General features: G+C 40.1%; 1 protein-coding gene and 1 long non-coding RNA gene across 3 annotated transcripts in view; one reads left to right on the top strand and one right to left on the bottom strand.

Annotated features, from left to right (window-relative positions):
* The window catches only part of FRY (FRY microtubule binding protein), a 407,062-nt gene that overhangs the window by 88,212 nt on the left and 290,851 nt on the right, over positions 1–27,999 (bottom strand). The window contains exons 48-52 of one of the 2 annotated variants that reach the window (XM_054718726.1): positions 27,820–27,999; positions 25,973–26,134; positions 9,640–9,714; positions 3,927–4,097; positions 1,147–1,155 (exon numbers count right to left, since the gene is read on the bottom strand). In XM_054718726.1, coding sequence (XP_054574701.1) covers positions 1,147–1,155; positions 3,927–4,097; positions 9,640–9,714; positions 25,973–26,134; positions 27,820–27,999 — 597 coding nt within the window. The remainder of the gene's footprint in view (positions 1–1,146; positions 1,156–3,926; positions 4,098–9,639; positions 9,715–25,972; positions 26,135–27,819) is intronic. The other variant, XM_054718725.1, reaches the window with a different exon arrangement.
* Positions 2–27,987, top strand: LOC129149752 (uncharacterized). The gene is made up of 3 exons (XR_008556562.1): positions 2–20; positions 24,894–25,028; positions 27,910–27,987. It is a non-coding gene; the product is annotated as an uncharacterized LOC129149752 (long non-coding RNA).

Genomic DNA, 27,999 nt, shown 5'->3' on the forward strand with positions numbered 1-27,999 from the left:
ATTCATGGTAGAAGGCAAAGGTAAGAATCCTAAACACATTCTGGATATAATATACAAGTTATAATTATTCAACCCCATTTATTGTTGTTTTAGGACTATTTGATTATACAAAGAAATCAGATTCAGAATATGATTTCTATATTCTGTAGCTGTATCTGCTGTTTTATCTGTATCAGCACCTTTTATCTATATCTGTACTTTTATCCATATCTGCACCTTCTATCTATATCTGCTGTGACAAATTACCACCAAATAAAAAATTTTCCTGATGCATATGCTAACTATTGTGCTGAAATTTAAAAATAGCCATTTTAGTGGAAAAAAAAGTGGAAAGGCAAAAGCTCTGAAAAGAAAAAGAGAATGCAATATGTGAATAAATAAAAAAAAATAAAGAAAAATGAGAATACTAGACAGAGGAAAAAAAAAGAAGAATGTGTAAATGACTGGGAGAAATATACAAATATAAATGTAAAATATAAATTCAAAAAACTTATTCTCTTGCACCAAATCAGTGGATGGGTTGAATGAACTATTTCAGGGAACAATTCTGGAGGTATCCCCTACTGACCACGAGATAGAACCATAAGCTTGCACAGAAATATGAATGTCTAGATCCTAGAATACTAAACTGGGCATAGACTGCTATTACTGTTGATTTGTCAGACATCCGGCAGTCAGACATCCCTCTTGCAATCTGGGACTGCTCGCCCCTAACCGCTCTCCTGCCTGCCTGCTCGCCCCTAACCACTCGCCTGCCTGCCTGCCTGCCTGCTCGTCCTTAACCACTCACCTGCCTGCCTGCTTGCCCTTAACCACTCACCTGCCTGCCTGCTCGCCCCTAACTGCTCACCTGCCTGCCTTCTCACTCCTAACTACTCGCCTGCCTGCCTGCCCAGTGTGTGTCATAGCGACTGGTCATTCTGGTCATTCTAATCATTCCGCTGTAATGGTCGCTTAGGCTTTTATATATATAGATTAGAGCAATTGAGAAAAAAAATACATCTTATATCACACACCCATCAATGTGAATATGCATACAAACAGGCATACATATGCTGGAAGGGAGGAAGAAGCAACTCTGTTGTTATTAATCTGCATTAATGCGAAACATTGGCTTGCACACCTGAAAAAAGAGCATCCTCTTACCTGAAGCTCCTGGGCAGCAGATGGGGTGAACAGAGAAACAAATTAAAAGGTCTATTTAAAATGATGACATTAAGAACACTAAAGTGCTTTTCTCTTAGTTTTAACACAATGAACGGTGCTAACAATATATACTTCAGTAGATGCAACTTAAACAAAGGTAAATGTATATAAACTCAAAGAGAAAATCAGCATCAAACCAGAAATTCCTAACCTCATAGTGGTGGATGATGGAAGTGGGGCAATAAGTCACAAATACAATTTCTGAAACAGCTTTCCCCTTTAGTGGCCACTTTTCTGTCCTCAACACTTTTTGGGGAGGAGGGGGATGACTAAGTATTTGTGAGAAAATTGTGAAATGTCATGGGAAAATGTATCAGGTCATCAACTGGAACAAAAAGATGGTGTCACCTGATCCTGCTCACCAAGGGAAAGGTGTGTGATCATGGTCTCTTCACTGCTGTTATTCAGTTAACGGCAAAGACACAGCACCTTGCAAAAATTCTGAAAAGTTCAAGGCCAAACCCTTACCAATATTAGGCAATAAATTCTGAGGCAATTTAATGAAAAGAAGTAGATGTAACCAAAAAACTGTCTTTTTTGATAATTGTGTTTTTATCTAGAAGGTAAATATGCTTAAGTTTCTCAGATGAAGAAAAACTGAAATTATTCACCAATGATAGTACAAAGGAATGGACATTGAGACACTGCTAGAAGCTTTATGTAGGTTACCTCACTAAATGCTCAGATCCACTCTATAGGCAGGTATTATCATACCCATTGAGTATCTGAGAAAGCCAAGAGAAATTGCATGCTTATGGTCATACAGTGAGGTCAGTGACAGAGCTGTAATTCAAAGTTGGACCTTGCCTGGCTCCAAAGCCTATGCATTTTTACGCTACCCCTCATAAGCATGGTAGCATCCCTTATTGCATCTTACTGAGATGTAGTAAAACTTTCTCACATGGTTTATTTTATTTGGGTACATATATACTTTCATACTCTTGAGTGTCTATGAAATCTTAATTATATAAGATAAAGTCATCACTGTGATGTAGTTCTTGTTGGCTCGGACAATAGAGAGAACACCAGTAGTATTCATTACTTATTGTACCTGACAAACATTAGTGTCATAGTTATTTTCAAGTGATGGGCATCTCAGATTTTTCTTCTTTTATTTTGATAGAAATTAAATTTGTTAGTTGTTCTGAAACTGTGTCTGATTCTCCTGCTAGGTCATATTACATAACATGTTTTTCTTTGATCGACTTTAGAAAATTTGATGTGTATCTTGCAAGGTCAATTTTTCCCTCTTTAGTTTTATTTTCAGAGTGAAGAGGGTGCCTGAGCTTGAATTCTAGCCTAGGAGGAAAGATGGGGTTAGCTGCTCAGGCCAGGGAGCTCATGTTGTGACATTCCATGTAGCTCTGGCTCAGAGACATTCAAAACTGTTGTATTTCATGGAAGACTTTTAAAACAATCATCACAACAATTCAAGATTAATATCTTGATTACTAATTGTGATGAACAATCAGAAAATTCTGCACTACTTTCTACTGATTCTAGAACAACTCAAGGTGAAAAGCTGACACTTATTTTAAAGTTGCCTTGCAGTCAGTGCTTTAGCTCTTTACATACTGGGCTGCCAAACTTGTTTCCAGGAAAATATTGGTAAAGAAAATACTGTTCCTTCTGAGGATAAGATTCTCCCTTGCTGGCACAGATATCCAGGGTCATCAGTGGCCAAAGGGACAAAAACAGATAGCCCCTTGGCCTCACCTTGATATAAACCAGTTGGTCAGCAGTCATATCCTTTTAGGGAAGGTAAGAAGCTATTAAGGTAAGAAGTTAGTTAAGTTAGGAGGTGCCTTCCCTCTACAGGAGATGATAAACTTTGAATCTGGGCCTCGGCTTTAACTTTAAGTCTAGCAGAAAGCCCTTTCTTTGGGAAATAGACTGTGTATAGTTACATGTGAGCTCAAGCATGTTGACTAACACCAGGAGCTGACTTGGTACCAGGGGTATCCGGCATTTTTACACATACTAATCTTCCTTTAGTGAATTTTATTTCTGCCCTTTGAGGCAAAGGAAGACTCCCCAAATTATCAAAATGAGAGCAAAGGGATAATATGTTGCCTTCCAATCCCAGATTTAAAAAATATTCATAACTGAAAGCATCTTATGACTATACTTGTCATCCAAATACACAAATCTGCCTTTGCCTATTGAGACTTGAGTTAAGCTGCTCCAAGTGTGGAAAACCAGCTACCCGTCTACATCAGAGCCAGAAACTCTCCTGTGCCCTCCATCCTGTTTTGAGTTCTAATGACCTAATCAGGCAGCACAAAGTCCCCAGAGGCCCCAGGCTCCTGGCTCATTTTGTCGCAGGCAAGCTTCCCAGTAATGGAATTAGAGCAATTTCATGTTTGTAAGCATTAAACGCTGTGCTTGTTTTAGCCAGGTACCAGCAAACAGATTCAGAACTTGAATATTTCATGTGTGTGTTTTTTAAAGTTCACTGTTGGACTATACACACAGCCTTTGTATGGTCATCAGCAGTCAACTTATGGCCATTTAAAAATAACCTGGCAGCATCTGCTGTGGGCTCAGACAGGAAGGGTGTGGTAACTTGTGCCAAAGTGAAGCTGCTGTACTTGGAATATGTTGATTTAAAATAAAGTTTACAGCTTTTCAATAAGACTCAGTTATAAAAATTCATTATTTAGCAGGTAAAAAGAAACGTTTGTTAGTCAAGTGGGTTATTTTTAGAGGATATACTATACCTCTCCGTCCTCTAGTTCTACATCCAGGAAATCGAAGTCTCTAAAGACTCTGAACTGTTGCTCACTGTTTGTGTCATCCATGTTCTCCGGTTCTCGGGCACCATCCTCAGAAGAGACCAAGCTTGTCTGATGCTCCAGCAGGTCCAAGTCCCCACATGATGAAAAAATCACCTACAAATCCAAAGAGTCCTGTCCTGAGAAACAATCTCCCTCTGGTTGTTTGTGCTACAAAAAAACCATTACTGGCTCTTTATCACACAGTTTCCAGTACACACCTAATTCCTCAGGCGGATATTTTTTAGAATGTTATTATTTATGTTGGACAGGTGCCTTCAGATTAAACTTAGTGTAAAGACACAAGTTCATGCACCAGGAAAATGTTTCAAGAGTCAAATGGCTGCTTAATGGATGAAGACTCGATCCTACCTGATGTATGTGTGTGTGTGTGTGTGGGGGGGGGTGGGGGGGCGGGGGACGTGTGTGCGTGTTTGTGAGACAACTGTATGTGTGTTCACAAATCAGCAGCCAAGACAATTTCCAATGTTTCTGAACTGACTGAGGTTAGAATTTGTACATACTCACACGCAGGTCACACATAGTGTCACACAATATTTTCAGGATTCCCAATACCAAGATAGGCTATTATAGAATGAACTATGAGAGCAAAGGTCTTAACCCTTTTAGAGATACACCAGGAACTGGAAAGGAATAAGAAACAGAAGCCAAAAGGTATAATACTTGCTCATTTGAACTACAGAAGTATAGCTGAGTAGCCATGCTCATAATTTATACTTAAATTCCTACCCTATTGCCTATTGATTTAACAAAACAAGACTTTTTCCTATTAAATCTTCTCAGACCACAGTGGCATAATATTATAAATAAACTACAATAAAAACAATAAAAAAAAACCCTCAAACACTTGGAAGCTGAATAGCATGCTATTAAAAAATGATTGGGTTACCAAAGAGATCAAAGAAGAAATTAAAAACATCCTGGAAACGAATGACAATGAAAACACAACAATCTCAAACCTATGGGACACAGTGAAAGCAGTCTGGAGAGACAAGTTAATAGCATTACAGGCCTACCTAAAAAAAAAAAAAAAAAAAAAAAAGAAAAAATGGTAGTAAATCATCTAACTCTACATCTTAAGGAATTAGAAAGAGAGCAACAAGAAAAGCCCAGAGTGAGCAGAAGGTAGGAGATAATAAAGATCAGAGCAGAAATAAATGACATAGAGACAAAAAAAAACAAAAACAAAAAAACAAAAGATCAATGAAACCAAGAGCTGGTTCTTTGAAAGGATAAGCAAGATTGCTGAACCTCTAGCCAGGCTCACCAAGGAGCAAAGAGAGAGGACCCAAATAAACAAAATCAGAAATGAAAGAGGCAAAATAACAACAGACCCCACAGAAATACAAAGAATTCTTAAAAAATACTATGAACAGCTCTATTCCAACAAACTAGACAACCTGGAGGCAATGGACATATTTCTAGAAAAATACAACCTTCCAAAACGCAATCAGGAAGATTCTATAGGCTGATAACTATGGAAGAAATTGAAGCAGTCATCAAAAAGCTTCCAGCAAACAAAAGCCCAGGGCCAGATGGCTTCACAGGAGAGTTTTACCAAACATTCAAGGAAGAATTAAAACCTATCCTCCTCAGACTATTCCAAAAAATTCAAGAGGAAGGAACACTTCCAAGCTCATTCTATGAAGCCAGCATCACCCTAATACCAAAACCAGATAAAGACAACACAATGAAAGAGAATTATAGGCCAATATCCTTGATGAACATAGATGCTAAAATCCTCAACAATATTCGGATTCAGCAAATCAGATTCAGCATTATATTAGAAAGATCATATACCATGATCAAGTAGGATTGATCCCAGGGATGCAAGGATGGTACAATATCCGGAAATCAATAAACATGATACATCACATAAACAAATTGAGAGATAAAAATCACATAGTCATATCAATTGATGTAGAAAAAGCATTTGACAAAATCCAACAGCCTTTCTTAATAAAAACTCTCAGTAAGGTGGTAATAGAAGGATCATACCTCAACATAATAAAAGCCTAATATGACAAACCCACAGCCAACATCATACTCAATGGGCAAAAACTAAAACCATTTCCACTAAGAACAGGAACAAGATAGGGAACCCACTCTCACCACTCCTGTTCAACATAGTACTGAAAGTACTAGCCATTGCGATCAGACAACAAGAAGAAATAAAAGGTATCAAGATTGGAAAAGAAGTAAAACCATCCTTATTCGCAGATGACATAATACTGTACAGAGAAAACTCTAAAGACTCCATTAAAAATTATTAGACTTAATAAATGAATTCAGAAATGTAGCAGGATAGAAAATTAATGCCAAGAAATCTATGGCATTTCTATACACTAAAAGTGAACTTACAGAAATAGAGACTAAAAAAACAATCCCATTTACCATAACCAAAAAAAATTAAGATACCTAGGAATAAACTTAACTAAGGAGGTAAAACACCTTTACTTAGAAAACTACAGGACACTGAAAAAAGAGTTAGAGGAAGACATAAACAGATGGAAGAATTTACCGTGTTCATGGATTGGTAGAATCAACATCATTAAAATGTTTATACTACCCAAAGCAATCTATAGATTCAATGCACTCCCCATCAAAATACCAACAGCATATTTCAAAGACCTAGAACAAACTCTCCAAAAATTAATCTGTAATAAAAAAAGACCCCAAATAGCAGCAGCAATCCTGAGAAAGAAGAACAAAGTAGGTGGGATCTCAATACCAGATATCAAGCTGTATTACAAAGCCACTGTTCTCAAAGCTGCCTGGTACTGGCACAAGAACAGACATATAGACCAATGGAACAGAACAGAGAACCCAGAAATCGACCCAAAACACTATGCTCACTTAATATTAGACAAAGGAGTCAAGATCATACAATGGAGTCAAGACAGTCTCTTCAATAAATGGTGTTGGGAAAATTAGACAGATACATGCAAAAAAAATGAAACTAGATCACCAACTTACACCATACACAAAAACAAACTCAAAACGGCTAAAGGATTGAATGTAAGATGGGAAAACATAAACATCTTAGAGGAATCCACAGGCAACAAAATTGAAAACATGTTGTAGCAATATCTTTACAGACACAGATCCTAGGGCAAGAGAGACTAAGGAGAAAATAAACAAATGGGACTACATCAAAATAAAAAGCTTTTGCACAGCAAAAGAAACCATCAATAAAACAACAAGAAAGCCCACTGCATGGGAGAATATATTTGCCAGTGTTATCACTGATAAGAGTTTAATCTCCAACATTTACAGGGAACTCATACAACTTAACAAAAAGAAGATCAACAACCCAATCAAAAAACAGGCAATGGACCTAAATAGACACTTTTCAAAAGAAGACATAAGGAAAGGCCAAGAGACATATGAAAACATGCTCAAAGTCACTAATCATCCAAGAGATGCAAATCAAAACGACAATGCGGTACCATCTCACACCTGTCAGAATGGCTATCATCAACAAATCAACAAATGACGAGTGCTGGCGAGGATGCAGAGAAAAAGGAACCCTCCTGCACTGCTGGTGGGAATGCAGACTGGTGCAGCCACTGTGGAGAACAGTATGGAGTTTCCTCAAAAAACTAAAAATGGAACTCCCATTTGACCCAGTGATCCCACTTCTAGGAATATATCCCGAGAAACTAGAAACACCAATCAGAAAGGATATATGCAACCTTATGTTCATAGCAGCACAATTCACCATAGCTAAGATTCGGAAGTTGCCTAAGTGCCCATTAGCAGGTGAGTGGATTAAAAAACTGTGGTACAGCTACACAATGGAATACTACGCTGCGGTAAAAAAGAAGGAATTCTTACAATTTGCAACAGCATGGATGGAACTGGAGAGCATTATGCTAAGCGAAATAAGCCAGTCAGAGAAAGATGAATATCACATGATCTCACTCATTTATGGAAAATAATGAACAACATAAACTGATGAACAAAAACAGATCCAGAGACAGAGAAGCATCTTTCAGACCATCAAACCTCAGAATGAAGATAGGGGAGAGGGTGGGTAAGGGGGAGAGATCAACCAAAGGACTTGTATGCATGCATATAAGCCTAACCAATGGACACAGACAACAGGGGGGTAAGGGCCTGAGTGGGGGGTTTGGGGAGCAATGGGGAGATAACACATATGTAATACCTTAATCAATAATAATGATAACAAAGAATTCACACCAAAATAAACACCTTTAATACATTAATATTTTAAAATTAACATTTATGTTTAAGTTCTTTTTACTGGGTCAACTTAACAGGACATTGTAGAAATAATAAGCTACAAATGAAGCTAAATGTTTTGCTATTCAGCCTTTCCTGAATACAGATTGATATTAAATAAAGTGAACAGGATTCTTATTTAACCATTTCATTACAACATCCAGTCATCCTTGAAAAGTAGGCAATCATTGAGAAGAATTTAAGTACACAAATGTCTATCAAAAGTAAAAGAATGAGAGGATTTACAGGTACTTTTTTTCTCCAGTATTTCAGAACAGTCATTATTTCTCATGTGTGTACATGACACAGTTTGTGCAGGTATTACACATGGGCATGTAAGACAGACAACACAGAGGGCCAGTCAACTACTTAGTGAGAGACAAGATGAGAATTCTGGCTTCCTCATTTGTGCTGCTGCTCTTACTTGTAACATCCTCCAGGTAAACATTTCCAGCCAGAAAGGCCTCAGCACAGAAACAAGAGGTTCAGGTCTGAAGGAGGAAGTACCCCCTGCCAAGGCAGCAAGAAATGGCCCTGGCTGGCAGGGGTGCATTGCAAAGGCCAAGTGCTCCTGTTTCTCTCCCTTGTGAGCTTGGAGGCTCCGCCTGCTCTAGCCACTGTCACCTTGTTCCCTCTGCCCTAAATAATGTCACCGGGGTAGCAACAAACCCACTGATCACTAACACTAAAATGGTGACTTCAATGGAGGTCAAGCTGAGCTAATAACTGGCTAGGGCACATTGCCAGACAGTCAAAAAAATACCTGGTGAAGTCAGACCCTGAGATTTTTATTGCTTTTGCTACAACAGACTCACATATACAATTTGAATTTTCTAAATTTTAGAAGGGCTTCAGAAGCTAACATCTAATACTTTAATTATTCATATATTCCAAAACATGATGGCATGGTTTTAAAAAACTGTAACATCAGTGGAAGTTTATATGAGAAAAAAAACATGATAATATATCGTTATTTTCACTTTTATTGTGAATAAAACAATGACATCACAGTAAGAGTTGTGTGTACAGAATAAAATTATATCCAAAAGGAATGTCTGTCATACTTGGTGGTGCAGTAGTCACATATATATTTTCAGGAAGCTGGGCATTTTTATTTAAAAAATTAAGAGATTTTAAAAATTAAAAAAAACTGAGTATTTATTTAAAGACAACCTGGAGCAAATAGCCAACAAAATCTTTTATTGTTTCTGAATTAAGGTGAGACTGAAAACCATGCTGTGGGGAGAAATAATGTAGGGGTTTGATCTAGATGGTGGATATTATACTTGTAATTCATAGGTAAATCTTCAAAACTTGTTTTGACCAAAAGTAAAAACAGACCAAAGAAAAAGGAGATGATACCAAAATACATGTGATATGTGCTAGAACTTACTGATGGATTTTTGCTCAATCCTACTTCTTGGCCACATAGAGAAAGGACGTGCACCAACTTCTCTTTTGTCCTCTTCTGAAAAAGAAACACACAGGCAGATTATAATCATGGCATCTTGTGACCAGATCTGCTCTTATACAGAGGGCGATCATACTGGAAATGTGACCAGTGAGAACTGAGATGTAAAAATGCACACAGACTTGGCATGGAAAAAGAATGTAGAACATTGAATTAATAATTGTGAAATATTGATTACATGTTGAAATAATATTTTAGACATATTTGGTTAAGTAAAATATGTTATAAATTCATTTTACCTGTTTGTTTTAACTTTAAAAAAAAAGTGTCTATTAGAACATTTAAAGTGAGGATCACCTTCTATTTCTATGATACAGTACTGATCTAAATTTTCCCAAGGTGGGGGGATCAGGGTCTGAAAATCAACCTCAAGATTCTTCAGTAGATATTCATCCCTTTCCTTGATAATCTTTGTTATATGCTACAACCTTCAGCATTAGCAAGGCTTTCCTTACACCTAAATTAAATCTATTATGTTAACAGCACAAACCTATTTTCCTTAAAGAGGAGACTAGCTTTACTTTGTGCAGAATTAAAAACTCAATTATTTGCAAGCTGTATTAAATCTTTTCAATTTATTCTTCCTAAAGTTAAACAACTTTAATTCTTTTTGGTGTTCTCCATACATTTCATGTTTTAGCACCTTAAACAAGCAGATTCTTCTGTAAGACATCACATTTTCCAGTGACACAGATCAACTAGGTCTCAGAATGAATGGTAGTTTGAGAATAAAATTAAAGAGTGTCCAGAGCGTTAAAAAATATTCATGTACTTCAGAATTGCTTTCAAAGCAATCTTCCTGATTGCTCTAGAATGATCTTTCCCCTTTTAATCTGATTTACACTTATGTGGCAACTGCTAGGAGGCCAATGTCACTATAGACTTTCTCCTTAATGGAACTCAGTTCGCTGCATCCTTCTTTCCAAATTATAGAAGAGACACTCAATACAGTGTCTTTTCAGTGTTGAAGGATGTTGAAGCAAGGCAAGAGATATGTAAGTTCTTTTCCTAAGTTTTTTTTTTTTTCTTATTTATTTATTTATTATTTATTATATATTTATTTATTTACTAGAGGCTCGGTGCATGAAATTCGTGCACTGGGGGTGGGGGGCGGGGGCAGGAAGGTGTTCTCAGCCCAGACTGTACCCTCTCCAATCTGGGATATTCCTCTCACAATCCAGGAATGCTGGCTCCTAACCACTCACCTGCCTGCCTGCCTGATTGCCCCTAACTGCTTCTGCTTCTGCCTGCCAGCCTGATCACCAGCTAACTGCTCCTCTGCCAGCCTGATTAACACCTAACTGCTCCCCTGCCAGCACGATCACCCCCAACTGCCCCCCTACTGCCAGCCTGATCTCATCCCAACTGCCCTCCCCTGCCAGCCTGAACTTGCCCCCAACTGCCCTCCCCTGCTGGCCTGATCTTGCCCCCAACTGCTCTCCCCTGCTGGCCTGATGGTCCCCAACTGCCCTCCCCTGCCGGCCTGGTCACCCCCAACTGCCCTCCCCTGCTGGCCTGATCTTGCCCCCAACTGCCCTCTCCTGCCGGCCTGGTCACCACCAACTGCCCTCCCCTGCTGGCCTGATCTTGCCCCCAATGGCCCTCCCCTGCTGGCCTGATCTCACCCCCAACTACCCTCCCCTGCTGGCCTGATCGCCCACAACTGCCCTCCTCTGCCAGCCTGATCGCCCCTAACTGCCTCTGCCTGCCTGATCACCTCTAACTGCCCTCCCCTGCCAGCCTGATCTCACCCCCAACTGCCCTCCCCTGCAGGCCAATTTGGTTCTGATTGGTCGGTTTCTATGCTAGTCAGCGTCAAAAGCTCCGCCTCCTAGGCAGCCATTGGCTCCTCACAGTTGACCCAGATTTGGTTCTGATTGGTCGGTTTCTATGCCAGTCAACCTCTCTGGGCCTATCAATGGGGCCTGATCAGAAAGGCGGGGCTTATCAGCAGCCCCAGTGGAGGCCTGGAGAGAAATGGAGGCTCAGCTGCTGGCCAGGCCCAGAAAGAAAGAGAGACGCAAGTGCTGATCAACAGCTGCAACAGAGGCTATGCAACAGACCCTGCTTCTCTCTTCAGGCCTCTCCCTGGGCCTGATTCGCTGCTCCCTCAGTGCTGGGCACTGTGCCTGCAGCAGTAGCAGTCAATGCTGGGTCACCACGACAACCCAGCGCTGACTGCAGGACTGACTTCTGGTTGGTCGAGCCTCCGGTCGTTGTGGATGTGAGGGACCCAGCGTTTTTATATATTAGGATTATTGTTTAAAGTATTACAAATAGTAGTACATATGTCTCCTTTTTCACTCCATTACTTCCCCCTGGCCTCTCCTACCCACTGGCACATGCCCTCACCCCACCCCTCCAGTGTCTTGTGTCCATTGGTTGTGCTTATATGCATGCATACAAGGCCTTTGATTGATCTCTTACCTCCTACCCCGCCCCCTGCCCAGCCTTCCCACTGTAATTTGACAGTCTGTTTGATGCTTCTCTGCCTCTGTATCTATCTTTTTGTTCATCAGGTTATAATGTTCTTTATTATCCATAAATGAGTGAGATCATGTGGTATTTTTCTTTCACTGACTGGCTTATTTCACTTAGCATAATGCTCTCCAGTTTCATCCATGCTACTACAAATAGTAAGAATTCCATCTTTTTTTATAGCAGCATAGTATTCCATTGTGTAGATGTACCACAGTTTTTTAATCCATTCATCTGCTGATGGGCATTTAGGCTGTTTCCAAATCTGAGTTATTATAAATTGTGCTGCTATGAACATAAGGTTGCATATATCTTTTCTGATTGGTGTTTCTGTTTTCTTAGGATATATTCCTAGAAGTGGGAACACTGGGTCAAATGGGAGTTCCATTTTTAGTTTTTTGAGGAAACTCCATACTGTTTTCCACAGTGTCTGCACCAGTCTGCATTCCCACCAGCAGTGAAGGAGGGTTCCTTTTTCTCTGCATCCTCTCCAGGACTTGTCATTTGTTGATTTGTTAATGATAGCCATTCTGACAGGTGTGAGGTGGTACCTCATTGTTGTTTTGATTTGCATCTCTCAGATGATTAGTGACTTTGAGCATGTTTTCACATGTCTCTTGGCTTTCTGAATGTCCTCTTTTGAAAAGTGTCTATTTACATCCTTTGCCAATTTTTTGATTGAATTATCTTCCTTTGGTTAAGTTGTACGAGTTCTCTGTAAATGTTGGAGATTAAACCCTTATCAGAGATAACACTGGCAAATATGTTCTCCCATGCAGTGGGCTTTCTTGTTGTTTTATTGATGGTTTCTTTTGCTTTGCAGAAGCTATTTATTTTGATGTAGTCCCATTTGTTTATTTTCTCCTTAGTCTCTCTTGCCCTAGGATCTGTGTCTGTAAAGATATTGCTACAACATATGTTTTCAATTTTGTTGCCTGTGGATTTCTCTAAGATGTTTATGTTTTCCCATCTTACATTCAAGTCCTTTAGCCGTTTTGAGTTTGTTTTTGTGTATGGTGTAAGTTGGTGATCTAGTTTCATTTTTCTTTTTGCATGTATCTGACCAAATTTCCCAGTACCATTTATTAAAGGGTGCTGGATTTTGACTCCATTGTATGCTCTTGCCTCCTTTGTCAAATATTACTTGAGTATAATGGCTTGGGTCAATTTCTGGGTTCTCTATTCTGTTCCATTGGTCTATATGTCTGTTCTTGTGCCAGTACAAGGCAGTTTTGAGAACCGTGGCTCGGTAATATAGCTTGATGTCTGGTATTGTGATCCCTCCAACTTTGTTATTCTTTCTCAGGATAGCTGTGGCTATTCGGGGTCTTTTTGTATTCCAGATGAATTTTTGTAGAGTTTGTTCTAGATCTTTGAAATATGCCATTGGTATTTTAATAGGTATTGAATTGAATATATAGATTGCTTTAGGTAGTATGGACATTTTAGTGATGTTGATTCTACTAATCCATGAACATGTATGTCTTCCTCTATCTCTTTTTTTCAATGTCCTGTAGTTTTCTGAGTACAGGTGTTTTAGCTCCTTAGTTAAGTTTATTCCTAGGTATCTTAATTTTTTTGATGCAATGGATAATGGGATTTTTTTTTTCGTTTCTCTTTCTGTGAGTTCATTATGCTGTATAAAAAGGCCATAGATTTCTGGGTGTTAATTTTGTATCCTGCTACATTGCCAAATTCATTTATTAGGTCTAGTACTTTTTTTGATGGAGTCTTTGGGGTTTTCTATGTATAGTATCATGACATCTGGGAATAAGGACAGTTTTACTTCTTCTTTTCCAATTTGGATGCCTTTTATTTCTTCTTCTTGTCTGATCACTATGGCTAATACTTCTAGTACTATGTTGAACAGGAGTGGTGAAAGTGGGCATCCTTGTCTCATTCCTGTTCTTAGGGGAAATGAGTTTAGTTTTGCCCATTGAGTATGATGTTTGCTGTGGGTTTATCATATAGGGCTTTTATTATGTTGAGGTATGATCCCTCTATTCCCACTTTGTTGAGAGTTTTTATCAAGAAAGGGTGCTGGATTTTGTCAAATGCTTTTTCCACATCAATTGATATGATTATGTGATTTTTGTCTCTCAGTTTGTTTATGTGATGGATCACATTTATTGATTTTCGTATATTGTACCATCCTTGTATCCCCGGAATAAATTCCACTTGGTCATGGTGTATGATCTTTCTAATATAATGCTGAATCTGATTTGCTAGAATTCTGTTGAGGATTTTAGCATCTATGTTCATCAAGGATATTGGCCTGTAGTTCTCTTTTTTGTGGTGTCTTTTTTTGGGATAAAGGTAATGCTGGCTTCATAGAAAGAGCTTGGAAGTGTGCCTTCCTCTTGAATTTATTGGAATAGTCTGAGGAGGATAGGTTTTAGTTCTTCTTTGAATGCTTGGTAGAACTCTCCTATAAAGCCATCCAGACCAGGGCTTTGGTTTGCTGGAAGTTTTTTGATTGCTGTTTCAATTTCTTTGGTATTATCGGCCTATTGGGGTTTTTGGATTCTTCTTGGTTGAGTTTTGGGAGCTTGTATTTTTCTAGGAATATGTCCATTTCATCTAGGTTGTCCATTTTGTTGGAATAAAGTTGTTCATAGTATTTTTTCATAATCGTTTGTATTTCTGTGGGATTGGTTGTTACTTCACCCCTTTCATTTCTGATTTTGTTTATTTGGGTACTCTATCTTTGCTTCTTGGAGAGCCTGGCCAGAGGTTCATCAATCTTGTTTATTATTTCAAAGAACCAGCTCTTGGTTTTGTTGATCTTTTGTATTGTTTTTTTTGGGTCTCTATGTCGTTTATCTCCGCTCTGATCTTTATTTCCTTCTGCTTACGCAGGGCTTTTCTTTTTCTTTTTTTTTTATTTTATTTTATTTATTTATTTTTTAAATTTAATAAATCTTTATTGTTCAGATTATTACAATTGTTCCTCTTTTTTCCTCCCATAGCTCCCCTCCACCCGGTTCCCACCCCACCCTCTGCCCTTACCTCCCCCCCACTGTCCTCATCCATAGGTGTATGATTTTTGTCCAGTCTCTTCCCGCACCCCCCACACCCCTTTCCCCCTGAGAATTTTCACTACACTCCCTTTCTATGCTCCTGATTCTATTATATTCATCAGTTTATTCTGTTCATCAGATTTTTAATTCATTTGATTTTTAGATTCACTTGTTGATAGATATGTATTTGTTGTTCATAATTTTTATCTTTACCTTTTTCTTCTTCTTCCTCTTCTTAAAGAATACCTTTCAGCATTTCATATAATACTGGTTTAGTGGTGATGAACTCCTTTAGCTTTTTCTTATCTGTGAAGCTCTTTATCTGACTTTCAATTCTGAATGATAGCTTTGCTGGGTAGAGTAATCTTGGTTGTAGATCCTTGCTATTCATCACTTTGAATATTTCTTGCCATTCCCGTCTGGCCTGCATAGTTTCTGTTGAGAAATCAGCTGACAGTTGTATGGGTGCTCCCTTGTAGGTAACTAACTTTTTATCTTGCTGCTTTTAATATTCTCTCCTTGTCTTTTGTTCTTGGCATTTTAATTATGATGTGTCTTGGTGTGGTCCTCTTTGGATTCCTTTTGTTTGGGGTTGTGTGTGCTTCCTGGACTTGTAAGTCTATATCTTTCACCAGGTGGGGGAAGTTTTCAGTCATTATTTCTTCAAATAGGTTTTCAGTATCTCTCTCTCTCTCTCTTCTTCTGGCACCCCCATTATTCTGATGTTGGTATGCTTGAAGTTGTCCCAGAGGCTTCTCACACTATCTTCAAATTTTTGGATTCTTTTTTCTTTTTGCTTTTCCAGTTGAGTGTTTTTTGCTTCTTTGTATTTCAAATCTTTGACTTGATTCTTGCGTTCCTCTAGTCTGCTGTTGGGTCTCTATATAATATTTTTTATTTCAGTCAGTGTATGTTTAATTTGTAGTTAGTCCTTTTACATATCCTTGAGGGTCTCAGTAAATTTACCGGCCTTTTCTAGGAAATTCTTGAAAAATCTTATAACCGTGGTTTTGAACTCTATATCCAGTTGTTTGTTTTCCTCCATTTCTTTCTTTTTTGATCTGTTTCTTTGTCTCCGCATTTTCGCTGCTTCCCTGAGTTGGTAGGGTAGCTTTGTGTGCTAGGTGTCCTATATGGCCCAGTGGCTCAGCCTCCCCAGTTACCTGAGGTGGACACTCTTGGTGCACCCCTTTGTGGACTGTGTGTACAGCCTTGTTGTAGTTAAATCTTGATTGTTGTTGCTATCACTGGGAGGAATTGACCTCCAGGCCAGTTGGCTGTGAGGATCAGCTGTGTCTACGATGGGAGAACTTCTGTGCTGGAGACAGCCTTATGAGACAAGACTTGCAAAATTGCAAAAGCCTCTGTGCTCAGCTTACATGGGGCGGAGTCTCAGGGCTGAGCAGATAGTCTTGGCTTCCCGTCAGCCCTGCCCTATGAGGCCCCTGGGTCTCAGTGTCCCTCGGTAATCGCTGCAAGCAACTCTGAGAGTAGCTGCCCTCGAGTTTCGCCCGCTGCCAGACAGTCCAGTTTCTTCCCCAATGAATCTGGATTCCCAGATTCTCGCCCAGAACTGGAGTTCAGCGTAGTGGGGAGCTTCCATTTCTCACCAGCTAGAGAAAGCCAGTGGCGCGCTCAGCAGTCAGTCCTTTCTGCGCACACTCTTGTGCGCGCCTCCAGACCTCTGCCTTTCGCGACTCCCCTGAGTTTCCACCTGACAGTCCAGATTCCCCCCGTATAAGCCTGGGACCCCAAGGTCTCGCCCGGAACTGGGGTTCAGTGCAGTCGGAACTGGGATTCAGCACAGTCCGGAGCTTTTGTCTCCTTCCCGCTAGAGAAAGCCAGCGGCACATTCAGCAGTCAGTCCTCTCTTTGCGCACTTGCGCGCACGCCTCCAGACCTCTGCTTTTCGTGGCTCCCCTGAGTTTCTGCCTGACAATACAGATTCCCCCCGTATAAGCCTGGATCCTCAGGGTCTCACCCGGAACTGGGGTTCAGTGCAGTCGGAACAGGGGTTCAGCGCAGTCAGGAGCTTTTGTCTCCTTCCCACTAGAGAAAGCCAGCCAGGCACTCAGCTGCCCACGCGCGTGTCTCTGTACCTCAGCCTTTTGTAGCTCCTCTGCTTCTCTGTGTACTTTCCTCTTTCCTTCTAGTTGTAGAATTTCCACTCAGCCAGCTTTCCTGTGGTTCTGGATGATGGTCGTTTTGTCTTTTAGTTGTAGTTTTGAAATTGTTGTGCAAGGCAGCAGTTTAGGTGTTTACCTACGCCGCCATCTTGGTTTCTCCCCATGCAGGGCTTTTCTTGTTGCTCTCTTTCTAACTCTTTGAGTTTTAGGGTTAGATGATTTATTACCATTGTTTCTTGTATTTTGAGGTAGGCCTATAGAGCTATGAACTTCCCTCTCAACAGTGCTTTCACGGTGTCACATAGATTTTGGATTGTTGTGTTTTCATTGTTGTTTGTTGCCATGATGTTTTTTATTTCTTCTTTGATCTCTCTGGTAACCCAGTCATTGTTTAATAGCATGCTGTTTAGTCTCCATGTGTTTGATTTTTTTGGATTGTTTTTATTGTAGTTGATTTCCAGTTTTATGCCAATATGATCTGAGAAGATGCTTGATATGATTTCTATCTTCTTGAATTTGAAGAGACTTTGCCTGTGACCCAATATATGGTCTATCTTTGAAAATGACCCATGTGCACTTGAGAAGAATGTATATTTTGTGGCTTTGGGGTGAAATGTTCTGAAGATGTCAATTAATTCCATCTGATCTAGTGTGTCATTTAGGCTTGATATTTCTTTGCTGATTTTTTGTTTAGAGGATTTGTCCAGTGGTGTTAGTGGGATATTAAAGTCCCCTAGTGTGACTGTATTGCTGTCAATCTCTCCCTTAATATCCTCCAGAAGTTTTTTTATGTACTTGGGTGCTCCTGTATTGGGTGCGTCTATGTTTACCAGAGTTAAATCTTCTTGTTGGATTGCTCTCTTTAGTATTATGAAGTGGCCTTCCTTATCTCTTGTTATGTCCTCCACTTTGAGATCTAATTTGTCAGATATAAGTATTGCCACCCCAGCTTTTTTTTTTTTCATTTTCATTTGCCTGAAATACCTTTTTCCATCCCTTCACCATCAGTCTTTGTGAGTCCATTTTTCTGAGGTGGGTTTCCTATAGACAGCAGATATATGAGTCATGTTTTCTTATCCACTCAGCTACCCTATATCTTTTTATTGGGGCATTTAATCCATTTACATTTAAAGTTATTATTGATAGGTACTTGTTTGTCACCATTTTTATTTTTTTATGCCTGTGTTCCTTCTTCGCTTCCTATTTCTTCTTTTTACAGAAGACCCTTAAGCATTTCTTGCATTGCTGGCTTGTTGGTGATAAACTCCTTTAGTCCTTTTTTGTCTGTGAAGCTCCTGATTTCCCCTTCAATTTTGATTGATAGCCTTGCTGGGTACAGTATTCTTGGATTCAGACCCTTCCTTTGTATGACTTTGTATATTTCATTCCATTCCCTTGTGGCCTGATGTGTTTCTGTTGAGAAATCAGTTGCTAGTCTGATGGGGGATCCCTTGTAGGTAACTTTCTGTCTCTCTCTGGCTACTTTTAAGATTCTTACTTTGTTGTTGGTGTTTGCCAATTTAATTATGATGTGCCTTGGTGTCGGTCTTTTGGGGTTCATTTTGTTTGGGACTCTGTGAGCTTCTTGGACTTGTGTGAGTTTTTTATTCCCTATATCAGGGAAGTTTTCTGTCAGTATTTCTTCAAACAGGTTTTCTATTCCTTGCTCAGCTTTCTCTCCTTCTGGAACCTCTATTATGTGGATGTTGTTTCGTTTTGTGTTGTTCCAACGTTCCCTTAGGCTCTCCTCTTGTTTTTTAAACTTATTTTCTAGATGCTGCCCTGCTTGGGTATTTTTTCCTACCTTGTCTTCTAGCTCACTGATGCAGTCCTCCACTTCTTCTAGTCTACTATTGATGCTTTCTATTGAGTTCTTTATTGCAGTGATGTCATTTTTCATTTCTTCTTGGTTCTTCTTCATTTCCGCTTGGTTCTTACACATATTGTTGAATTTGTCTTTCAGCATTTTCAGTGACCTTATGACCATTTCTCTGCATTCTTTCTCTGACATGTTGTTTGCCTCCATTTTGTTTACTTCCTTTTCTGGTGATGCCTCCTTTTCTTTCATATGCGGGCTGTTTCTTTGTCTCCCCATGATCTTTCCTCTCTGGGTGTCTGGTTATGTAGAAGAAATAAAAAACATCATGGCAACAAACGAGGCACTGAACACAAATGTATTGATGATACTAATAACCCCAAATAAAGGTGACCACCAGAGAAAAGAGAATTAGGGGATAAAAAAGAAGAGTGCAAAAATGATATTAAGAAAAGGAATAAAAAGTAAGATAGAATAGAAAGAGAATAAAAAAGAAGGGGAAAACCTATTTATATGGGGAGGAAACTCCAATAGAACAACAACTAATGCAAAAAAAAAATGCAAACAACTAACACCCAGATATGAATGCAAACTACAAACAACAACTAATAACAAGCGAGGAGAAGAAAAACTGAAGCAAAAAAAGAGAGTAACAATTACACAAACAAACAAACAAACAAAAAACCCCAATCTAATCAACAATCAAACTAACAACAATAGGACAGAGAGAAAGAAGGGCAAAACAAAACAACATAAAAAAAACAAACAAACAAACAAAAATCAAACAAACAAAAAAGGAAGAGAGAAAAAAAATTGGATAATGAAGAAAGAGAAGAGAGAAGTGTTTATGGACTTGGAACAGGGGCTTGGAAATTAGATATATAAGTAGGATGAATTTTTAACAGGGGTTAAAAAGAAGGAGTAGGGAAAATCTAAAGCAGGAAGAGGGTAAGAGAAACAGGACAACAAAAGGGGAAAAGTGAGGAAGAGAGTGTTGGCATAAAGGTGAAGTTGAGATAGAGTAAAATGATGCTAAAGGAAAAATGAAAATATAATGTAGAACACTAATCCCACAATAAAATAAAATAAAAAAAATAAAATAAAGAGACAATAAAATGAAACTTTAAAAAAGGTAAAATAATAGTAGTAATAATACTGATTAAAAATAAAGTAATTAAAAAGGTAAAATCAAGTGAGAAAAAAAGAAAAAAATTAGTTTCTTAAGTAAAAGATAAAAAATAAAAATGTGCAGTAGTGAAGGTCATTCACTTCCTCTGCTGTTCTGTTTGGCACGCCTGTTTCCTGTAAGGTAGTCAGGACAGTATTGAAGTTCCCTGCATTCCACAGATCCTCTGTGTCACAGGGAACAATCTTGTTTTCAAGCAGGCAGTATTTCTTTGTTACTCAGCCTGCCTGTGGTTGTATTTACACAAGAGTCAGTTTGTGATTCAACCCCTGGGTGGCAGTGTTTCTGTTTTGACATCCAGGGCTATAAGTCCTCTCTACCCAGTATTTAGAATTTGTTTTCCCTGCTGCACTTAATACTGGTTTGGGGGTATGGACTGCCTCAGAGCTGGTTTTCTGATCTTTTCTCCCCACTCTGACCCCCAGGTTCCACAAAAACAACTTTCCCCTGCAGTCTCTGAGAGTGTTTTTAATTGGGTGATCCTATGTACTGGGCTTAGTAATCAAAAGCAAGGATTTAAAGAGAAAAAAGAGCCAGAGTAAGTGTGCGAACTCACGACTTTTTTGCCCCGGAACTGCTCTCGACTCTGCTCACGTCTCTGTGCATGTCTTTTTCCCCTGGCACTGCACAGCCGGTTTACTGGTAAAGCTTCAGGCTGCCTTTTTGTGCCCAGCCCAGCTATAGGTTGATTTCTAGAGTTCCCTTCTGTCAGCAGCCCTGTGGACCCCCTTCCACATTCTCGGACTACACTGGTCCCAAAGTCCGCGGATTTTGTGGGGGCACAGACTTCCTCTGAACCTCTAGATTCGGCTGCACGCGTTTCTCCTTTCAGTCTGGATCGTAGACCTCACCTTTCTCTGGGTGAAATCTGATCTTTCTGTGAGAAGGTACAGAGCTCATCCGAGTCCCTGTATTTGCGCTGCTTGAGACCCGGTGTTTGTGGGTTCACAGCTGGTCCCTGGGTGTTGTGGTTGTTATACGACTCTTCCCGATTGAAGGTAAGGCTAGGCTTCTGATCACAGCCACTCTCCCCTTCAAGATGGCGCAGCCTCTGCATCTTTTCCTAAGTTTTAGCGGGCATTTTATAATCTCAGGAAGAAATCGATATAGAGGAACGTGGAATGGGCTGTACATTTCTTTCTCTTTGCCAAATCCCCAATGAACTATGGTAGGCTCCCTATTCAACAACTCAGTGGACACTCAGTGATGACCACCTGTGTTCCAGCAGGCACTGCTACGTGATCCATTTCCTTAACCTTTAGGAGTGAAGGTGAGTCCTACTGGGTGAACAGTATTTTTCCTTCCTAGTGCTCACTTGGTCTTCATTTTATCTTGGGGACAGTCCCTCTCCCTGTAAGTGGGGTTCTGCCTCCCTCACATAAGCTGCAAGTCTTTTTATTTCTTTTTCATTATAACTTAAAAATTATTTTTTATTTTTTTAATCTTTATTGTTGAGAGTATTACAGATATCTCTCCCTTTCACCACCGCCCCCCCCTCGCCTTCCCCTTCTCCACCCAGATCCAACCCTCCAACCCTGCCCCAGGCCTTCACCATCCTATTGTTTATGTCCAAGGGTAATGCATATAAGTTCTTTGGTTAATCTACCCCCCACCCCCCCCCCACCCCCGACTTCCCCCTGAGATTTGTCAGTCTGTTCCATGTTTCCATGCCTCTGGTTCTATTTTATTCATCAGTTTATTTTATTCATTAGATTCCTAGTTTGTTCATTTTGATTTTTAGGTTAAATTGTTGGTAGATATGTATTTATTGCCATTTTATTATTCATATTTTTTATCTTAAAAATTTTTTTTTCTACTTAAAGAAGACCCTTCAATATTTCATGTAATACTGGTTTGACGGTGATGAATTCCTTAAGCTTTTTCTTGTCTGTGAAGCTCTTTATCTGACCTTCAGTTTTAAATGATAGCTTTTCTGAGTAATCTTGGTTGTAGGTCCTTGCTTTTCATCACTTTAAATATTTCTTGTCACTCCCTTCTGGCCTGCAAAATTTCTGTTGAGAAATCTGCTGATAGTCATATGGGACCTGCCTGGTAGGTAACTAAACTGCTTTTCTCTTGCTGCTTTTATGATTCTCTCTTTGTCTTTAACCCTTGGCATTTTAATTATGATGTGTCTTGGTGTGGTCTGCTTTAGGTTCATCTTGTTGGGGACTCTCTGCAATCCTGGACTTGTATGTCTATTTCTTTCACCAGTTAGGGGAAATTTTCTGTCATTATTTATTTAAATAGGCTTTCAATTTCTTGCTCCCTCTTTTCTACTTTCAGCACCCTCACGGTACAGATGTTAGTACACTTGAAGTTGTCTCAGAGGCTCCTTACAGTATATTCATATTTTTGGATTATTTTTTCTTTTTGCTCTTCTGATTGGATGCTTTTTGCTTCCTCATATTCCAAATTACTGATTTGATTCTCAGCTTCCTCTACTGTTGATTCCCTGTAAATTATTCTTCATTTCAGTCAGTGTATCCTTCATTTCTGATTGGCCCTTTCTTATGTCATTGATGTTCTCAATGATTTCCTTGAAATACTAAGTTCCTGAAGTAGTCACTATGTTCCTTGAAGCTCTCATTAAGTTCCTTGAGCATCCTTATAACCATTGTTTTAAACTCTGTATCTGGTAGTTTTCTTGCTTCCATTTCATTTAGTTCTTTTTCTGGAGATTTCTACTGTTCTTTCATTTGTGACATGTTTCTTTGTCTCCACATTTTGGCTGCTTCCCTGTGTTTGTTTCTATGTATTAGATAGAGCTGCTATGTCTCCTGGAATTGGTAGATTGGCCTTGTGTAGTAGGTGTCCTGCAGGACCCAGTGGCTCAGCCTCCCCTCTAGGTGTACCCCTGTGTGGACTGTGTGCAGTATTTTGTTGTAGCTGAGCCTTGATTGCTGTTGGTGGAATTGGGAGGGATTGACCCCCTAGGCCAATTGGCTGTGAGGATCAGCTGCTACTACAGTAGAAAAGCTTCTATGCAGGAGACAACCCTATGGAGAAAGACTTGCTTCATGGGGGTTTGGTGCTCACTGAGTCTTCCCCTTGAGTTTGTGGCTCATGGGTGTGGTAGAGTTATAATCTGGCATGGTCTGAAGCTGTTCACGAGGTTCACTGGCTCTGGGACCTCCCTGGAAGTGAAAAGTTAGCCACTGCCTGTGTCCTGCCTGGGGCTACCCAGCACAAGCTACAGAGTAATCTACAGATGGCTGCTACTTATGTTGGGCTTAGAGATACCCAAGAGAGGCCAAGCTGGGAAGCAAGGCAAGCTGCTGCTAGTGCTGGGCCTGGGGCCACTTATTGAGATGTATGGGGCACACTGAGTCTAGCTGCTGTTGTTTGAGAGATTTTAGGAACATCTGAAGCCTGAGCCAGGACAGGCCATTCTATAGAAAAGCCATTGCAAATAGCTTGGGTGGGGCTGCATATTGGGTGGGGTGGGATCTTAGGGAAATACCAGGGTGGTGCAAACAGTGGTGGAGACTCAGATATGGCACCTGTCAGTCAGCTTTGTGGGGGTGGTGGGAGGTCTTAACACTTTTGTCTGAGAGAAAGCTACTCTGAGTTCTTGCCCTGATGCCAGACAATTTAGTTCCTCCCTGTATGTCCCTGGATCTTTTCAAGCTGCTGCCCCAGTATTGGAGCTCAGAGGGAGTGAGTCTGAGTAAGTCTGTGTACAGCCTTTTAAGAGGAACACCTGGGACTCCCGCAACCTTCCGTGTCACTCAGCCACAATCCACACTGGTTTTCGTAGCCCAAAGTTATGGGACTTCTCTTTCCAGCACTGGAACCACGTGGTCTGGTGTGGGACTGGGACCTCTTGCTCCTCACGGGAGGCCTCCACAGTCAAGGTAACCCTCCTGATTAAAAATACACCACATGTGGATGTCAGCCCAGCTCATTCCATGCTTCCACCCCTCCTATCAGTCTCAATGTGCTTTCTTCTTTAATTCTCTAGTTGTAGGACTTTCATTCAGCCAGATTTCAGGCAGTTCTGAATGATGGTTGTTCTGTATTTTAGTTGTAATTTTGATGTGGTTGTGGGAGGATGCGAGTACCAGTATTTACTATCTATGCCACTATCTTGGTTCCTATCTCTCCTGCAAGTCCTTTTCCTAGCTGCCATTAGTGTGGCCAGGGAAAGGCTCTGTCCTTCTGAAATCTTCAGAGCCAAAGACCATGGAAATATACGAAGAGCCTGCCTGAGAATGATGCCAACAGAGAGGAAAGCAGTGCCAGGCCTGGGAAGGGAGGGTAGAGACAGTGAGAAGGAGAGAGAGTCTAGGGATCCAGTTTCTGAATTGGTATACTAGAATCTATCTGTGCTTGAAGCTAAAACACATAAATTAATAAATTCCTTTTCCACTTAAGGTATTTTTCATTGAGCTTCTGTTACATGTCACCAAAAGAGCCCTATGAAGCAGGGTTTTACTTAACTGTGCAATGACATTAGTACTGTCATGGAAGCACTTACAGAGTGAATACTCTTAGGCTGTGATAACAGAGAGACCTGGCAGCTAGCTGCTTTGCTCTGTGTTACACAGACTGTGCACAGGGACCATGAGTGGAGAGCATGCTCAGAGGACAGTTGCCAGAATTTCACTGGATGTGTCGCCATCATAGAGAACTAATTGAGAGAATGAAGGTTGTATTATTTGGAGAAGAGAGGACTCATTTGGGTAAGTGGCAGAGGGGGCAGGGCTTCTTTAAATATTGGAAGGACCACCACGTGAAAGAGATCAGATTTCGCTTTCTAAGTCTTTAAGACAAGCATGTCAAACTCGCGGCCATGGGCCACCATGCAGCCCACAATGAATATTTTTGCGGCCCAGCCAGTATAACGGTATGTAAGAAACGTTTTAATAAAAATTTCGTAAATTAATTTTTACAATATCCTGTTATACATAATTATTAATAATGAACTACAACGTTTGCTAATGACTGATTACTATAACTGTGTTGGATTCATTTCTCTTACATGCCTTACATGCAGGCACACCATTTCTCTCCACTAATACTAGCAGTGAATATTTTAGCAGTCGATTGCCATGTCATTAGTCTTGTACTGACTTATTTGGTGTGCACAATAGGAAATATTTCGCTTTCGGAGAATAAGAAAAATAGGTTTATTTGCCTTACGCTTATTAATTTGTGCAGTTATTCAGTGTTTGGTAAGTTAATGTTCAAGAAAAAATATTAATTTCTATTAAAATGTTTTCTTATTTTATGTTAACGATTACTTATTTATTTCAGCCCTTCTGTTCAGCATGTCTCTATCAAAATAAACCTACGTTTCTATGAAAATTGAAGCTTTTGTTTTTTTGTGGCCCACATAAACTTAAACCTTATTTATTTGGCCCATGTTAGCCTTTGAGTTTGACATGCTTGCTTTAAGAGAATAGGACTAGTGAATCAAATCAACAAAGTGTCAGACTCCAACCCCATGTAAGGAGCTGTTTTAGAAAATAGGTTCCCTTGTAATGCTGTTAAGATCCTTACCACTGGTATTGATGCCCAACGGGCAAGGTCAGGATGATGAGTGGAGGAATCCCTTATCACATGGGCCATTGGCTCAGTCAGTCCCCAGGCTCCCCTCCAATCCTGCAAGCCCAGGATTCTATACCTGAGAATACTGGGGCCTCTTCCAGCTCACAGGAACGAGGACATTGGAGTTGGAGCCTGATGAGGTGGAGGATGTGCTCCGGGTGACAGCCACAGTCCTGGGCTTTCCATCTCGGCCAGAAGCGTTCTGCAGTTCATCATATCGCCTCCCGATGATTGGCGTCTTAGAAAGAACACAAAGCACATGTTCTTCTATCTCATTAACACTTCTTTGGTGTATGGAATTGCTCTACCCTGCAGCAACCAAGAACTGCTTATTTGATGAAAAATTAGAGAAGTCCAATGTTACATTAGGCTCATTTTTCTAATGTTCAAATACATATTCTGAGTCATTTTGCATCTTCAGTATTTTCCCACTCTCTTTAGCAGCTGAAAACAAATCCAATTGCTTGTTCTTAAACATTCTTTAGAAACCACTGATAAAGGAAAACATTCAGCAAAACAAAATCAGTTGTCAGGTGGTTAAGCTTGAAAGAATTTCTTGTAGTCATAACAAGAGACCAAAAGTCCTGCTCTAGCTGGTTTGCTCAGTGGTTAGAGTGTTGACCACTGGACTGAAGGGCCTTGGGTTCAATTTTGGTCAAGGGCACGTACCTCACTTGGTTGCAGGCTCAATTTCTGCCCCAGTCAGGGCACGTGAGGGAGTCAACCAACCAATGTGTCTCTCTCACATCGATGTTTCTCTCTCTCTGTCTTTCCCCCTCCCTTCCACTCTTTCTGAAAATCAATGGGGAAAAAAATATCCTCAGGTGAGAATTAACAATAAGAAAAGACCAAAAGTCCTTCCCTTCTTCCCAACCTTTATATACTAGATTATTTAAACATTTATAAGTTACTTATATCTTTTCAATTATGTAAACGAATGAGGTCAGGGACAGGTACTTGGGCACCACTTTAGAAATGTCCTTTCCTGAGAGTCTTGGAGTGCAGTGGTTGTGGGCAGCATGTCCCAAGCTTTAGTGCCAAGGAGGTGTCCTGCACAGAGACCAGTTCATGGGCCTACACCTGGGGGCAGCAGAAGCCAATGGGTGATTCTACACCAAGGCCCATCATTTTGGAATAGCTGGGTCCCTTGGGCATGCAGCTGACTGGCTGCATGGTTTCTGTACCTCTTTGGAAGAGAATAAGCTGAAGTCAGAGTAAAAATAGCTTTTCCCTTCTAGCAATGTAAAAAATGCACAGAGCATAGTTTCAGCTTTGGGGGACTTATGAGTCATGGGGTAAGCGACACAGGAAAGTGAAGTATTTTTGCATTTTAGAGTAAAATGGTTAAGTACAGGTCTTCAGAAGGCTCATTCCTGAACTGGCAGGTAAATCTACTATTTTCTGCCCTCTCTTTCCCCCCCAAGTCTTTAGCTTGGTTCACTAGTCCTCCCACCCCTCACCCTAAACACTCCCCTCTCCCCAAAGGTAAGAATTTAGATAATTTTGTAGTTTAAAAAGCAGTATGGCTTGGGGAAGCAACTATAAAGGCAAATTCTGTATTCCTGCATATCTCAGTCATTAGCTGGTCTGGGAACAAGGTCACCGATATAGAGAAAAGACAGGACAGTTGTCAGATAAGGAATGGTTGAGGTTTAAAATGCTGAAGATCATTCTTTTTATAGTTATCTTTTTAGAAATCAGTTTTTATATAACCAAGGCTAGCTTCTGTTTTTAAAAGCTGTCAATTGAGAGCCCCAGTGAATATGACACTCCACATGTTCTTAAAAAACAAGCTAAGTCAGGCTTTAGAAGAAAGTCTCCATTGGAAGCAAACATACAGTTAGTTTCTCTTGCTCAAGGCACCTTACTTGTGATCTTTGTACTATATATTAATGCTAAAGTTTACAGAAACAGTTAACATACCTCTGAAATGTCAAAGTGAAAGTCCAGAGTTTTCCCTGGTAATTCCTTGGAAGCACTGGTCCATACTCGATGTATTTCTATCTTTGACAGGTCACTGTGCTGGTAGGAAGGCAAAATGAGGCTGGCCGACCGAGAAACCACCAGCTTCAAGATATTCAGAGCTTCTCTCCAGTGAACACT

Source organism: Eptesicus fuscus, chromosome 7, assembly GCF_027574615.1.
Source record: "Eptesicus fuscus isolate TK198812 chromosome 7, DD_ASM_mEF_20220401, whole genome shotgun sequence".
NCBI lineage: Eukaryota > Metazoa > Chordata > Mammalia > Chiroptera > Vespertilionidae > Eptesicus > Eptesicus fuscus.